The sequence below is a fragment of the Erpetoichthys calabaricus genome, chromosome 2 (assembly GCF_900747795.2).
Source record: "Erpetoichthys calabaricus chromosome 2, fErpCal1.3, whole genome shotgun sequence".
Lineage (NCBI taxonomy): Eukaryota > Metazoa > Chordata > Cladistia > Polypteriformes > Polypteridae > Erpetoichthys > Erpetoichthys calabaricus.
Window position 1 is genome coordinate 110,578,859 of NC_041395.2, and position 18,237 is coordinate 110,597,095.

Sequence of the window (18,237 nt, forward strand, 5' to 3'; positions counted from 1 at the left end):
GTAAGAACAGTTTAGTGTGATTTGGTCTGATTTGGATTAAACCATTCCCCATGGGGGGGTGAAAGGTTATTGCAGCAGACTACAAGTGCTAAGGTAGTGCACACAGCTGGTTTTCTTTAAAAATGGCTGAATAATGGTGTTGCTTTGTGTTCAAAAATGACATGTATAAGCTATCTTACAATGTGTGTGTAATCGCAAGGCACAATTTCAGAAATACCCTACAACAAACAGAGAGAAATTTGCTGCAGCAGAGTCTGGGGAATGAATCTCAAAAGAACAACCTATGAGTCTGGATCTGCACCCAAAGACAACATTTTATAAAACCATAATTTGTTTGAAGGTGGCACGGTGGCGCTGCTGCCTCGCAGTTAGGAGAACCTGGGTTCGCTTCCCGGGTCCTCCCTGCGTGGAATTTGCATGTTCTACCCGTGTCTGTGTGGGTTTCCTCCGGGCACTCCGGTTTCCTCCCACAGTCCAAAGACATGCAGGTTAGGTGGATTGGCGATTCTAAATTGGCCCTAGTGTGTGGGTGTGTTTGTGTGTGTCCTGCGGTGGGTTTGCACCCTGCCTGAGATTGGTTCCTGCCTTGTGCCCTGTGTTGGCTGGGATTGGCTCCAGCAGACCCCCGTGACCCTGTATTCGGATTCAGCGGGTTGGAAAATGGATAGATGGATAATTTGTTTGTCACAATACTTATATTCAAAATGAGTTGTATTATTTTTAAACATAAAAGCACTGAGGCACAGACACACTAACAAATAAAACTTTACATTCTGCATATTTGCCTTATTTTCATATTTTCACCTCAAGTTTGAATTGCTTGTAAATCTCAATAATAACACTTTTGACTTCTCAGTCCCAAAACAGATGGTGAGCACTGTGTACACACCCATAAAATATGCATCCTTAATGTGCATTCTGGATCCATTGAAAAGACACTATCTCACGAGAAACATTAAGTTAATTGAAAAACCTCTTTAAAAAAAATAAGTTATTGTAGATGGTAGTCTACAACTGAAAATGTGCTTTAAATCTTTTTAAACATTTTAAGTAAAGAATTACATTGGTTTATGAAAAGGTTAAAAACAAACAGTTTGTAGAGGAAGACTGTAAAGTCTGTGAAGACTGTGCGGTTTAAGATGGCGGACAACGCTGTAATACTGTATGAGGAGCTAGTAGAAAATTACACATTCGCTAAAATGCTGCACTATGAAAAGCAGATGCTGACACTCCATTCCAGCTAGCCTCAAAAAGGATATCTAAGTGGAGAACCATGTCCTGAGCAAAACATTGATGTTTGATTCAAAAAGTTTCAAGAAACTCTTGCAATGTACATTGAACAAAAAGATATCCTGAGTCTTGAGTGAATAACATTTTATATCTGGTGCCGAGAAGGTCTACCAATTTAAGCAAAGTATTTTATTAAATGCAAAAGCCAATTATTTACACAGGCTTTTATTACTGTGGGTTTTAGCAGGTTTACTGCATTTGATACATCTTTTTCATCAGTTATGTGCAGAGGTTGTAGCCATTAAGTAAACACCTATCTGTGATTCTGGGAAACATCTACCTGAATGATCACATGAAATAATGAACATGTGCTTTCCTGCTTGGATATAATGTATTATGATTTTATTAAATGCGGTATTCAGGATAGGAAGTCTACCTACTTTAAATATCCAAGAAAATGACAAAACCTGTCTAACTAGCGTATATGTTGACATTATTATAATGTAGAATTATTTTTTATTTGTTCATGGGGACTAGGTTCAGTGAGACTTATGGATACTGCTCCCTAACCTGGGTATCTGAACACACTTTACAGGGTAGGTCATCTTGAGTTGACATTTTCCTGATAAGGCAACTGAGATATCTCAGGTTACTTTCTAATAGGGTGAAAATTAACTTTCTAATTCAAGCTGCATTTCTGCCAAAACATCCATATTGACAATATTACACTTATACAACATTATACATCTCTACGGTAAGGAATGAAAATACTGCATTTTACTGCATGGTTGAGGTACAATGTGCATAACATATTAAAAAATAATGAACAATATTTAAATGTACAAGTGAGGTATCTGAGAGCAAACTAAGTACCTGGTTCCTGCTTGATCATACCATTGAGCATCTGAGCATTGAGAGTACTGGGAGGCGAGTCTGAATGTTTCCTTTTCTTTGCCTGGTGGACTGGAATCCCGCTACACATAGGAAAATACCATATTTTAGAGCTGAGGTGCAGAAATAAAATTAAATCACACCATGACAAACAGAACTTTCTTTAGAAAAAATGTACTTGGTTTAAACAATGGAAACTAAAGTAAAGAAATACAACTTAACTGAATGTTTACTTTAAATAAAGAAGTAACACAGAATATACTTTAATATACAGTGTCTATACAGATAAAAACAAAAATGAGAAAACAAAAAAATCATGATTAATCCAAACTTTTTATGAAGGAGACTAAAATTGATTAAATTATAGTTACCATAGTGACAAGCACAACAAAAACAAACAGAATGACCTGAAACCCAATTAATATTAAATCTCAAAAATATTTACATGAATCAATATTTATAGAAATTCTGTGCATTTCAAAACTGTGATATAAATTTTTTCACTGAGAACATGCATGAGGACCAGAAGGTACAGTTAATAGTTCCTTGAGTAGAACTATTAATCCTTGAACCTTATTCGTAATAAATGTGGATCAAATCTTAGCATAGGATAGAGGGCAGCAGATTTATGGGACATTGGAACTCCTTCTGCAACAGATGAAACCTATTTTGCTGTGATGGGTTACGTTAGAACAAGAGGGCACTAATATATTGCGTTGTTATGTGAGTAGGACTGAATTGAGGATTGTTTAAACCACAAAGGGAGTTTATGACAGGACAGGATTTAAATTTGGCATGAAGGGACAGGCAGTAGTGTAAATACAAACATACTAGATAACTTTAAAAGTTGGCTTTCAAACTTCAAAGAAAAGTAGAAAATACATTTAAAAATGACTGCCTTAATGCTAGAAGTATTAAAGCTAAAATATGTTAGTCAGATTTATTTGCATCCGATCATACTGTAATTATGATATAATAACAATAACAGAAATCTGGCTAAATAATAGAAATGGGGATGAGTATAACATATACATCCCTTGCCCCACCTCTTGATGCTGATTGGTCATTTAGTTACATTTAGTTTTGGCACGACCGAAGCTTGGTCATCTCGAATTGAAATGCAATACACATGGAGCTGCTGCTAAGCAAAATGCAATGTATTTGCTTTGCTTTAGTTATGACACGCAATCTATGGACATGAATTAAAATGTAATATGCTTTTGCATTGCATTTCAAACTGACACATGACATGATTGCCTTATTGAAAAGCAATCAATCATTTGGTTGAAATGTTTTTAATTTTGACATGATAAATCCATGCCAAAATAAAATGCCCCATGTACAAATGTATTACATTTCAATGTAGTTAACACTTTGGACTGAATTTAATTTTGGCCAGAACAATTTTCCATAAATATTTCATTTAGGAAAGACAGGCAAAACCAAAAAGGTGGGGGAGTTGCCATTTATGTAAAGCATGATTTCAATGTAAGTCTTCTTCAGTTAGATGGTGGACTATTGTCTTAGTGAGGAATCTGGCCTTATATTAGGTGTGTGTTAAAGACCGCCTAATGCACACCATAGTTTCAATATTCATTTTTATGAATAACATTAAAAGGCAAATTTACAAGGGGATATTAGAGTCACTGGAGTTTTTAATTACCAAAATATTAACTGCACTAGCCTCACAAGCAGAAGAGCTTTCATCATAGTTAGTTCACTTGAAAAAGAATTGTCACTGACAGTATAAGAGGTGATACGTACTTCCGACACCAACAGAGGGAACCACAGTATGAATATCATCCTACAAATAGCTGTGTCATGTGCAAAACATTTCATAGAGAATATAAGGAGTAGTGATTTGCCACATGTGTTTGGTTCTCTATGTGAAAAATGTGATGCAAAACAGACATAAATTATTAGCAAAAAGTGTTCACTACATTTGAGCCAAAGGGCATAGTGTAAAGGAAGCTGCCAGCTTGTAGGTATATCAAAGCCTACTGAACAACAGGTGTTCCAGCAGTGGCATACGTAACAGTCAACTGTAAATCTTCACCAGAACTGAGGTTAAAAGACAGTGCTCACAGATAGGGACCGTCACCATGTGTCACACATTGTCAAAGCAAACCATACAGACAGTCAATGCAGGACCACAGCAAGCCATTTCCAAACAAACACTCAAAAAGGAACTGCATGCCATGGATATCTGGCGCAGAGTACCGCAGAAAAAGCTGTCCTTAAATATGCTTGGTTACAGTGGGCACAGAGCCATAAACACTGGAATGTCAACAAGAAAACATGTTATCTGATCTGGTGAGTTGCATTTTTGCTTCTGCTGCAATCATGTGAAGCAACAGGTACTTCATACACTCATAAAGCCTTCCATGAGGACTGTGTTTAAGATGCTGTTCAAGTGAGAAGCTACTCTCTAATGTTCAGGGGGTGCTTAAATTATGAGGAAATGGGTCCTTTGAGTGGGATAATGACTTGAACCAGAAGTGCTACATTGGGCTTCTGGACAACCATGTGTTGCCTTTTGTGCTTTCTCTCCAGAGTGAACACAGAATGGTTATGCCAATCTTCCAAGATGACAGTTGTTGTTATGTGTGATTGGCGCAAAGAACGTTCTGAAGCATTGTTGCATATGTGGAACTGTTTGGAGCAATGAGTGAAATGCCAGTGGAAACATATAACCAATCTGGACAAACTCTGGAATTTGGCACTGGAAGAGTGGATAAACACTCACATCACCTACATGAACTGGTGGTATTCATGCTAGATAGAACTGAGGCTGTTCTTTAGTCTCACAGAGGTGTTATGAACTATACGGTAAGATTTATGTAGGGGTGACAAATTTTTTGTTTAGTGAGATTATTTTAAAGCAACAATGAGGTGGGTAGATTCTCTAGTATTTTGGAATAATCAGAACAGAATTCAGACAACACTGCACCTAAGTTTGGTCTCTATGATGCAAAAATACAAATAGGCTGATTCCAGGACAGACAGATTTGAGTTATCAGGAAAGATTGAAGGAGCTGAATCTTTTAAGTTTAGCAAAATGAAGACTAAGGTGTGACATGATCTAAATGTTTAAAATTATAAAGGAAATAAGTTTAGAGGATGCTTCCTGTTACTTTAAAATAAACGTTTCACCAAAAAACTTGTTAAGCGCAGATATTTGCGCAAAGAAAGTTTTCTTCATACAAAGAACTATACAAACATGGAATAAATTATCAAATAATATGGTAGAGAGTAGGACTCTAAGGACCGTCAAACCTCAACTAAGACATTTTGGAGATTCTAGGTGAAACAGAGCTGGCATGCTTGTTGGGCTGAATTGCCTGCCCTTGCCAATACTGTTCAGCTATTCTAAGGTTTTGATATACAAAAATCAATATTGAGCTTTTTGCATTTAATCATTTCATACTTGCATGAATTAAAGGTCACAAGATGTATTAAGAGTTGTCGATTGTATAAACTGAAATATTTTCCAAAACATGTGACACAACAAGAGTAAGACTGCAAAAGAATCAGAATGGAATACAAAATATAAAATAATGGTGACTGCTACAAAAATAAGAAATACAAACAGTATTTGTGCAAATTAAATACACATTGTTGTAAGTAAATGTTAGGTGAGTTTTACAAATCTTATTTTTATATACATTATATAAAATTAAATACTGAGCCTGAACACCCAGCATTGTTTTCATATTAAAACACATCTGTCCATAAATAAAAATATACTGTATTTACTGTACACCACCCAATGTCTGACCTTTATATAGTGTCAAAGATGTGGGTCAAAACAGATCATGACAGAGGGTTAGAGGGTTGAAGAGATGAAGAAGTGAGGTCATATATTTGTCTCCCTCATTCTTAGCACTAATGCTATTGATCTGGGTAAAGGTTTGTAATCCTTGGCCAGTTTCACCTACTGATCCATCATCTGCATTTCGTCCTTTTTTGAAGGAGAAGAAGACTTGTTTTCTTTTCAGAGTGTATGTTTTGGGAGTCAACAACTGTCTCTTTGAACACCTCCCATAAAGCAGCATTAAATGGGGATTTCCTCCTAGAACTCAAACTCTATGTTTTCCATTCACATATTTTGCTATGGGGTGGATAACTTTAAATGCATGCATCATATCTTGATTGAGTATGTGTAAGAGGCTGGTTACTGAAAAACACAAACTATATTGACAGAATTATGTCAAAATGCATCAAACAAGGAAAACAAAAATTAAGCCAGACAAACAGTGAATGTCTGCATCAGTACTGCACATTTTAATGACACTGCAAATCCCCTTGAAGCTGTTCTATTCAGTTTGGTCAACATTAAGCAAAGCAAGAAATAATGAGTTATGTAGGAAATAGAGATCTGTCACATATAAACAAAGTAGTATTTTCCTGATTATGTGTATTTCTGTATCATATCTCTGAATTGGCTTTAAATATAGTCATATGTAAAGTGCTGTAGTGGTTAATGATGCTGGAGATTGCACATTGTTCTCATGTGTACATGAGTTTTTCTCAGATACTTTGGCTATCCTCTTAAACTCAAAAAATAAGTGTTCTTGGTATACAGTTAAATGGTGGTTTTAAATTGTCCTAGTGTGCAAATGTCTATGTATTCAGTGTTGCAGGTGGACAGAGCTTACCCCAACAGGAACTGAGTGCAAGTTAGCAGCTAAACCTGGATGCAGCACCAATCTGTTAAAAGCTCCACTTTGACCACACACCCACAGTCATATATGTAATGAGAAATTTAGTATTGGCAGTTACTCTATCATTGGGATGTGTGAGAAAATCTGGAGTACCTCAGATGAAACCCATGCAGAGGTGTGAAGAACATGTAAAAATCATAGAACATGACTGGGTAGAGAACTGATATAGACAGAGAAAAACACACTAAATGATCTCAGTTCTGGATGAGCCAAAGTTTTAATTGAAGAAAATGTTTCCAAACCTAAAAAGCATTTTTACCTTGCTAAACAAATTAAACTTCCCAAAAGAGAAAAAAACAGCATATTATTACTCTAGTAGCAGTGAACAAAAATCAAAATACATTGTGCCACTGTGGTGTGGTATTTATTAAGCTTTTAACTCATATAAAGAGCCTACTTACTTGCTTATGAAATATTATTTTATTTACAAATAGGGGGCTTTGCCCCCAGCTCGCTTCGCTCACCAACCCCTTTCCCCCCTGCCAGCGGCCACCACTCCAAATCCCCTCTTAAACGGTGATACAATGGGAAACAAATACATTTTCTTTAACTCTGCTTTGCTTGAGCAGCTGCTGGCATGCTGCTGCCCTGACACGTGATCAGCATTTCGCTCGCCTACCCTTCCCCTCCGACAGCAGTAGGCGCCGTTGTGAAGAGGGTGACTGAGCGGCACCCTAAGGAGACGAGGCTGCTCCTCTGTAAACCCTCTTAAATGGTGATACATTGGGAAGCAAGTAACAGGTGATTTTTTCACCTCCTCTTTGCTCGAGAAGCTGTTGGCTTGTTGCTTCTGCGTGCCGCATGATCTGCATTTTGTGCGGAGCTGCGAACGCTTGCAAGACTGTACAGCACCTGAATATTCAATCTCTTTTCGCAGTTCCGTTATTTCCCCGAGTATTATTTTCAGATTGTTTGCGCTAATGCGATCTTTACTCTCATTTTTGGAGACTTTCGAATTTTCCTATTTCCATTATCTTCAACTTGCACTGCATGTGTATCACGGGACTTGCTTCTGAAGGTTGTAACTATGACATGACTTGTCCATCTCTCGGGAAGTGAAAGTGTCTCTGTCTCTCTTCTCTCTTCAAAAGATTTCTCTTCAAAAGATCACGCCTCGCCCCCAGGAAAAAGTCTCGTCTCATTGCAAGTTTTTTTTTTTATAATAGAGAGATATATATATTATTTATATTTGTTGTTGTTATTTTGTTACAGTGCTTGTTTTTCCTTTTCATTAAACATCTGTGACAGGCATTTCTTGAGCTCTACCAGGAGAAACTCTGAGAAAGTTCTTTGCTTCTAGAGATTCTTAGTTAACCTTTGATTGCTTTATTGTACCAAAACAATATTAACTTAAAGTTACATAAAACACCACCACCAGTACACTTCAGACCGGCTAGAGTAATCTGTTTAACATATGACTTTTGAATTGCAGTCCTCCAAAACTTTATAACCTTACAGTACACCCTCCAAACTCTTCTGCACATTTTCACAGCACTGGAACAATGTAACAGCCAGCACACTGAACCAATAAAGTGAGCAAGAGGGGGAGTGCATCCTAACCAAGCAGCATTCACACTGCTGATATTCAATGAGTATGTCCTGACATAATCTGATGCTACATGATGAATAATTCTTTAATACAAACAAAACATAACATTATCATTTGTATAGTGACTGATATTAGTTGTTGTGGTGGTCATTTGTTCTTGCTGTGGTTCTGTGTTTGTTCTTTAAGCAGAATTACCTTTCCACAGTACATTTCCCAGCACTGAACCTCCTCTAATTGTGGAGCTAATATTCCATACTAGACACAGCAAGAAACTAATTATTTTACTGAAGAGCCAAAAATGTATCTTCTTATGGGCTGGTAGAATACATGCAGTAGTTAGGAAAATATTTTGTGGCAAGTAAATTACTTGGTTATACCAAGTAGAGAGGGATAAAGATTCATTTGGTTTCTATAACTCACATTATTTACTGTACATGTTCGTATTCTCTCGTAATGATTTATATTGACAACCATGTCTTAGTAATTAAAAAATAAGTCAAAGTCAAACTTCCTTTTCTTACTTTACATTAAGTGTGTACATTTTAATAGTATTCTGCTTTCATGAACTTTTTTATTTTTCCAATTTTCACTTACTCTGCTCCAACTTGGTGATGCTGTAACAGCTGGTGCAACATCTGGCTTTGCTGGCTGTGCTGAATATCGCTGGATACCATTCCGGGTCCAAGTGAATACTGTGACATCAATGGCTCTGTCTTCATATACATGTCCCGGGGCATGCTAGGATAGTGAGGATGTGGAGGAGGACCCTGCATATGGGCAGGACCAGAAGGTTGCTGGTGTTCCATTCTTGAAGGTGGTGTCACATGGCACAAGTTTTCGGGAGTCATGGTCCGAAGCATGTGGGGTTCTGTAGAGAAAAATGTTATATTACAGAGTGCGATATACATCCTGTACTTTTCATAAGAGCAATGGAATAAGTGACATTCTTAAATATGGTTACAACATATGACCAACAAGTGGCGATATTCTTCAAGCGTATATAGGAAAGCAATAACCAAAACAGTTAGTGATAGCAGTGTTCAAATGTTATAGATCTAGAGATAACAGCAGATTTCAGTGAAATATAGTTCTTGAAATCAATTAATAGAAAATTTTATTTTAAAGATAGTCTATCAAAAACATATGGACCATTTATAGCACTAAACCTCTCTAAACTGGCAGATGAATCCACCAGTCTGTTTAGGTATGTTCATTTATTTTCTGGACCTGTCTTTTCCATTGCAATGGTGTGGAAAGCTAGAGTCTGTGCACGAGCTAGGCAGGAACAAAGGTTGAATGGGATGGCAAGTGATTGACTGACACACTAATATGCAAGGCAGATTAGATACACCTCTAAGAAATAATCAGAAGATCAAAAACTGAATGCATACCACCCACCCTCAGACTTAGCTCTGGGCTAGCATAAAACATGAATATATAAACATACATATAATAACCATTTATTTGATGGTAATGATGATATAGAAATAATAAGTTCAGAATATTACTAGAACAGGGTTCCCATCTTTTCAGGTCATAGATAACAAAACCTTGGCTTAGAAAGGCAAACAGTATTAGTAAATATTTTAGCCTTCCTGCACAGTCATTTCTTACCCTCTTCTGTTCTTGTGGAGAGTAGAGGACCAATGGCATTCACACCGCTAGATTCAGGGACAGTTTTATCCTTATGCCATAAAATTACTTAACTGTAGTTTTTATTGACAAACTGCATGGCCACACCTGATGTGTGTTGTTTATTATAGTTACATTATAGTATAATACTATATATCTTCATATCTATAAAGCACAATCGTTGTTTATAAAGCACAATCTCACACTAGAATTTTTTTTTGTTTTTTTATCCAACTGAAAGAAAATCTCACCATATTTATACCAAAGTATCGGTGATGTAACAGGTGCGATGGCCGGAGTCATGTGACCTGCAACTTTGCATTGCATAAATAATAAACAGGAAAATTAAAATAACTTCACATTGTTCCCAAATGAAATAATAATTACAAAAAATAATGTTTACTATGACAAAACCCTCCAAAATAGGTTTACACCCTGGTCATGGCTATAAGGTTTAAAAAGAAACTGACATGTGGTGTTAACATTATGGGTGAGGACCCACAAACAATTTTCAGGACCATAACCACATCACTCAAACAGATATTACACTCAGGAAGTATGGTTCATTGAGTCCAAAATCCTATTGACCTCAAATTCCTGATGTCTTTCAATAACAGTAGGAGGAAGTTTAGAAAAAGAACAGAATCTACATGTGTGGATTGGCTTGAGTTGAGACACATGAAAATAGGAGTATGTTCTCGTAACCAGAGTCACTCTCAGGAGAATGGCATACGATTTAATGAATCTTGGACTCAACTGTTAAGATGGTAAACCTAGACAGATGTTATGGCTTGCAAGCCACACCTCATGTCCAATCTGAAATATGGAATGGATGTGCCTCTGCTTGTCCACATAGGACTTAGAGGGCACTCGAATGGTGACATTTTTAGAGAAGAGTTAAAAATTCAGCCATAGACAAAACATTGACCCAATCAGACTGAAAATTGTTAACTGTGCACAACAAAAAATATTTGGTTTAGTCTTTCAAATAACTTATTGCACAAAGTTATTTTCAAATCTATCTCAACTCTCTTACAAAAACCCCTCCAGAACTAAGAAATTAACTCAGGTTTACAATCAGAGAGAATGAACCTGGGTTAATCATGGAAACAAAAATAATGCTTCACAAAAACCTCAGTCAAAGCTTTAAGCTTCAATGCAATAAAATGGGCAGCCTTAGTAAATCTGGAGTGACAAATGACCACCAGACAAAAGTCCAAACTAGGAGATCAAAAATACCATGATCGACCAAAGCAAAGGGGCAAACCAAAAATCAAAACTCGAAGTCAAAAATAGACTGAAACCATAATGCATCTAATACTAGCCCTGCTTAGAAGAAAAATTAACTCATGGTAAAGTTTTGCAGTTTTTTTTATCCAACTGAAGGATAATCTTGACGTGTACTGCAGACTTATGATTGCAGCTGTCTGCAGTTCAAATATGACCCACGATTTGTTTTGTGCAAAAAATAAACATGAAAATTAAAACAAAATCAAATAATTTGTCATAACAAATTGGCATCACCAATTATATTTAGTCGCATCATAAATGTGACCTATTAAGATGATAATTACAAATTAAAATTTTGATAACCTGAATATTGCTTTTATAAATAATTTCATTTTCTAAAATTTCTAATTGAGCAGCAAACAACAACATTTTAAGTACAGATACAGGACATAGGATTATCCGCCATATTTACAATGTCATGACTTAGAGGTCATTGACTTAGAACACTTTAACACAATGGCATTGCCTGAAAAAAATGCCATCAAGACCACATCTTTCTACAAGGGTCAAAAATCAGCTTCCATGTGGTATACTTCTTGCAGGCATGTCAACAAAGCCAAGGCCTTCTAAAAATTGCAGGTTGATTTCTGGAACTTATGTTTGTCAGGCATGGCACAAATGATTTCTGTACCTGTATTATCAGCATATGGAATCCACTGATTATTTTATTGTTGAAAGTTTTAAATTGACTGCCCTGGCTTTCTCTTGATTATTAATCAGTCCTAAAAGAAAATTATAGACAGATATTCTTGACTCTTTTAAGCTGACATGCAACCTTCCTGCACACTTCAGTCTAGTCTTTGTATGAAAAATTTGTGTTTTTGGTCACTCGGCATTTGCAGACATAATTATCTTTTCTTTCTTTGTGGGCTCACTAGTTCCAAAACAGAATTTTGTACACTACTAAGCCCAACTATCCTACACAAGGTAAAGCACAATCTAGCTTACCAATATTGTTTGAACTGACAAAAGTCCAGTACATTCACATGGCTCCATGTCTGTAGTTATCTTGCCTATAACAAAGCTCATGGCAGAGATTTTTGTTACATAGAGAGCATGACTTAGTGGCTAAGGAGTTGGACTATAAAGCACAATGTTCAAAGTTCTGTCTTCGCTTGGTGATGCTCAACAAGTGCTAACATTTTCTGTATGCCAACTGTGCATAAATTCCTGGAAAAATTGTGTTCTACTTGGTGTGCATCATAAACGGAAAAATAAAGAGGAGTTTTATTGCACTGATGGAGGTACTTCTTTTAAACACTGCCAAAGAGATACAGAGAAAGTATTTTTGACATGGTTATCTGCATATTTAGAGCATGCCAAATTATTTCACAAATGGAGATTTGTATAGTGTGCAATGATTGAACACTGCCGGCTGCCTGAGAGCAAGTACCACAATCACCCACTGTCAAATAAGCACAAAACCTGCATCTCACAGTGATACTCTTTGTGTCTTTGCATGATTTTAAAGGCAAAAAACTGTCATGTATAATTCTCTTTTAAAGTAAACTAAATTTCAAAATCTCCAATCTTTCCAAAAAAACACTGAAGTTACAACAATACAACTTTTATCTGTTTCACTCTTTTGACACAACTCTTCTCCTAACTCTATCTTAATATGCTCATTCAAGAGGTGGCTATAAAATCCCTATCTGAGTTACATGAGCTGTGCCCAGGAGTCATTTCACAGGTTAGGGAGAGGCTTTATTTGGTAAAAGGAATACTAGACTAGAACTCACTATAGCGAGATCTACTGCCTGTTCACTTCTGAGCCCTTAGTATCTCTCAAAATGATGCCTGATTAAAAGGCCAGCTTGGTTCCACTCCTCACTGAGTGCATTTACATGTGCTTCAATAACCCACTTAACTAAGAGAAACCCGGATTAAAAAATTGCCTTCTTTACCATTATTCCAGTTAGAGTATCCGGGAAATTGGTCTCTGAGAAACCAGGGGAACACACATATATTTCTCTACAAGTAACCTAGTTATCTGGCCATGTAAACCCTTAACCAGGTTACACACAAGGATTCTTTAGCGTGTGCATGTCTTTGCTTTGTACACACATTCAGCAGCCACACGTAGAAAATTTGGAAGTATCCACAAAGATATATCTGATCAGATTATCATCTTCTGGTTGAAATAATCTGCCTCTGTTTTTCATTGATTACCTGAATGTACAGTGCAAAGCTCAGCAGCACAATCTTGGGAGAAGTGTTGGGGATAACGTATTAAAAGTAAAGTGCATTACGTACTCCGATTATTTTTTAAAGTAACAAGTAATCTAAAGCAATACTTATTTTACTGAAGTAAAAATACTTGCATTATTACTATCCCAACAACACTGCGTGCATAACTGTACATTGGTCCTTTGCAGGACTCAATCACACAACCAAGCAGAAAAGAGTGTGGTGATTGCAATCTGGTAACAGAAACTTAAGTTTAATTTTTGTCCAGCTACTTGATACAGAAATGTTCAGTGTGATCTGGTAGCACAGTGACTAGCGTCCATACTGTAAATTCTCAGGAACTCAGTTCAAGGATGTAAAAATAGTATGGATATTATTTTTCACAGCACATGAAGGACTAAATGTATTTATCATACACAGAAAATGACCATGTCTGGGTGTTTTTCTAGCCAATTTCATGAAGATTCATATATGGGCTTCAGATTTAATAACAAATGTGCAATTTTTCAGACAAAAGGAGAAGGTAACGCAAAATTAACACACTATTTGTAACGCATTACATTTTATATTAAGTAAATACATAACACATTTAGTTACTTTTTTTTGTAACTATTGAGTAATGTAACTAAGTTTCTTTTAAGAGCAACGTTTCCCATACTGCTTGGGAAACACAAGCTTCATGCTTATTTTTAGATTTACGGTGGCCGTTGATATTTGAGGCATTTTTTTTTTTAATCATTTTTATGATATCAGAGCATACTGCCAAAGGACAACTCCATAAGTGGACTTGTGCATGTAAATAGGAGTTTTTAAGAAACCAGGCTTCTGCCTTAACTGAGTTACTCACTTTATCCTGGTTTTGTGTGTTCATGTAAACACACTCACTGTTAGGAATAGTGTGCTCTCATCTAAAACCTATTACAGCAGGACTGGACATATAAACTAACTCTGGATGGGATGCCATGCCACTGCATTGCACACTCTCATAAAATACTAGGCCAAATTAGAGATGCCAGATAATATAACATGAATAATTTTGAGAATGGGGGAAAACATATGTGGATGCTCTGTAAATGTGCAAGTCTACAAATCCAGTGGCCTAACATCAAGCCTAGCCTAACATACTTGACAAATTGAATCAGACAGAAATGAAAATGAAGATTACAATTGTAACCAACCAAAGCCTTTACTTTTTTGATAAATTCTAGATAAAAAACCAAAGTGAAGGCAAATTTTGAAGTGAAACAGCATTTAGGTTTGTACTCCAGTTTACTTCTACATGCTTATATGAAGGTAGATTTTTGACTGTCACTGCAACAAAAACAAATTATCAAAGTAGGCTAAATACGACACCTACTGTATATTAAGCTATCCTTAACAAGCCTTACACCAAATATTTATAATTTGTGTCATACAATGGCAGCACAAACATCCATCCATTATCCAACCTGCTATATCCTAACTACAGGGTCACGGGGGGTCTGCTGGAGCCAATCCCAGCCAACACAGGGCGCAAGGCAGGAAACAAACCCCGGGCAAGGCGCCAGCCCACCACAAGCACAAATATTAAGTTTATAATATTACATCATTTTGGATAAATATATGCTGTATATGAATGAATTTATAAATATTTTCTTGATTAAAATATTTTTCATAGAACTGACAATTTGTAATTTTTGAAGATCAATTATTTTTGTATAGGTCTCTGCAGTCCCAAAACGTTTAAGAAACATTGCCATAGACCATCTGTGGAGACCTGAAAATGGCAGTTTACAGACACGGCCCCTTCCAATCTAATGGCGCTTAAGAGGATCTACCAGGAAGAATGCCATAAATTGCTCAAATCCAAGTATGTAAAGCTTGTAGAGACTTAACCATGAGGACACAAAGCTGTAATTGATACCAAAAAGTCTTCTACAAAGTACCAAATTAAGGGTTTGATTACTTACATAAATAAGAGATTTCAGGTTTTGATTTTTAATAAATCAGTAAACATCTATGCAAACATTTTCCAACTTTGCAATTTTGCAATTAGGGTGATTAAATGTAGACTGATGGGCAAAACTGGCAAATTTATCAATTTAAAATTAAATTCACAACACAATAAAATGTGTAGAAAGGGAATGGTCTAAATAATTTCTGAATCCACTATACTCCGAGTCCAGATGACCAACGACACATTTTTAGGATGTTCTTTCTGCATAGGGTATGACCCTGCATGACCCTTTCTGCATGACCTACTCTCAACTAGGGGATAGAAAAATAGGCCTGGCCTGTGATTTCTCAAATCCAATCTGATCTGATCCAAAGGCATTAAAATGCAGTGGTCCCACTAAGCAGACTTCATACCAAAGCAGGTTTAACTCAAGCAGCTCTTGGCCTTGTGATTTCAGAATTATTTGCATGTTAGAAACTAATCTGAGAGTACCTGCTATTGTTCCAGTCAGGCTTGGCTCATAGCCAATCAGATAAGCAGATTCCAATCTGACAAGTGGAGGACGTTTTAGAGTTTGGACTTTCTGGCTGATGCAAAGCAGGTGACGGGAGGAGTGAACTCCACTGTGGGGCTGCTTTATCATGGAGTGATGGGCCTGCAATTCCAGGGGTGACAAACCACTATAAGAAGGCAGGGGTGAAAGGAGCCAGCTGGACAGGGGAACCAAGGAAAAGTTAGAAACAATGATATCACTTGTTGATGAAGTTAATCAAATCTGGCAGTTAGAGGTTTGCATAGATTTTGAAGTTTGAAGGAAAAACTTATCAGCAATCATGTTTCAGCAGAGCAAAGAAAAGCAGATCATGCTTAATAGTCGTGCTTCACAAACAGATCAACTTACTCTTTCAGTTCAAATTGTTCAGTATGTGTGGAGAACTGACAAAAGCCTTAGTGTTTATGAATACTGTCCAGACCAAGTAAACCAAGGCTTTTAATCTCTGCCAGCTGTTTACAGTTAGCAGTTACTGAGAGGTAAAGAAGTAATTTTTTTGTAGGAAAGCCCTTTAACTCCTTAAAGTCAAATCTCTTAACACAGGCTGATCCTCAATCAGCAGGACACTCTTCTCAAAAATTCATCATCAATAAAAAGTCACCACTAGATGAAGCCATTTCATATGTTTTAGTCACTCATACTGCCACACTCTACATCTGTATTGTCAATGCAACTTCAGGGTATGTGAAACCCTTATTCAGAAAAAAAAAACTCATACTTTCATGATTTCTTCTTGATAATTGCTGATTCTACAATCTCAGATTTTCCTTCTTACATGTCATCATAATTATGAGTGAACATTCATTGCCTCTGTATTTGTTGCTGCATTTTTATGATCAGTTTTAACGACTGAGATCTAAAATGTCAGATATTTTTGACACCACTTTTTCAGTATTACAGCTAATCATTATCATTATGTGTATAATTTCCATCCATCCATTTTCCAAGCCGCTGAATCCGAACACAGGGTCACGGGGGTCTGCTGGAGCCAATCCCAGCCAACAGAGGGCACAAGGCAGGAACCAATCCCGGGCAGGGTGCCAACCCACCGCAGATGTGTATAATTTATGTCTTAAAATATTTTTTGTCTACTGCTCAACAACATGATCCTTGTCAGTCAGGTTTGAATGACATTTACCATCTGCTGTATGTATTTGTTCAGCTTCTATCAAAACTCCACATTAATTTACTTTATTTTATGGCCATTAGGATTAAATGTTTATGCATTTCTGTCACTGCTGCACTTATTAACTTCACCAGCCCACTTTTATGCAGCACATCGTTGCATATTTATAACAGGATGACGTACTTCACACATGGAGTCTGTGAACCAACTATAACTGATTACAAAGCAGTTACTGGAATGATGGCATTTTTAAATAAGGGATTGGACGTATGGTTCAGATAAATGTATGAGAGCAAATGATTTGCTTTTCAGGAAATCCCAGGGACTCTCCAATACTGCATTTAGTAATCATGACATAATATATGCACACAGGTTATGTCTTGTCTAAAGTTTTATACCTGGTAAAACCTATTCAACATTACCTTGCAAGTAATCATCATTACTTCTGCTTGCCTGTTCCTTGAAAACACATCTTAAACACCTTAGCACCTTAGTCATTTACTCTGAATTACTAAATGTGGGGTCTGCTCACTCTCTCTAGTGATATTGACTACGCTATAGTCTGAGAACGCTCTTCTTGAGAATTACAATCACCATCTCTAGCTCTTCATTAATTATCTAAAATCATAATTTAGACAGTAGTAATTTTCAATTTTTCCAGTTTTTTTCTTTTTTACTGAATATGTTTTATTTTTTTTAAATGAACAATTGCTGCATATGGAAATTGAATTCCTTTAGTTCTTCTGAAAAAAAGAGTGTGGAACAAGTACATGCCATAAATAAAGTCACTGTGTGATCATAACTGTTACCTTTCCAAATATATTAACTGCATGAAGATAAGTGCAAAAGTAGCATAATTTCAAAGACAATACAATTAGCCATTTTTTAACTCTGTATTTAGCATTTATGTATATGAAATGGCACTCATTAATTAACCAATTAAAAATAGTAAACTACCAGTTCCTAAAAAATGCAGGGTACCAGGTAACTGGTACAAAGTCATAAAATGAAGTATACCCATCTGTGTACCTGCGGTCTATTGTGATTAAAACATGAAAACGTAGTATTTTATATTTTAACGTTATCACTATTGGCCGCTGTTATTATCATAAATTTCCA

The 18,237-nt window shown here is 36.4% G+C and overlaps 1 protein-coding gene across 5 annotated transcripts in view; it reads right to left on the reverse strand.

The window, feature by feature from the left end:
• Positions 1-18,237, reverse strand: part of myrf (myelin regulatory factor) — a 161,345-nt gene that overhangs the window by 65,509 nt on the left and 77,599 nt on the right. For all 5 annotated transcript variants that reach the window (XM_051923745.1, XM_051923744.1, XM_051923746.1 and 2 more), the window contains 2 exons: positions 8,989-9,262; positions 2,104-2,204 (listed from right to left, as the gene is read on the reverse strand). In XM_051923745.1, coding sequence (XP_051779705.1) covers positions 2,104-2,204; positions 8,989-9,262 — 375 coding nt within the window. The remainder of the gene's footprint in view (positions 1-2,103; positions 2,205-8,988; positions 9,263-18,237) is intronic.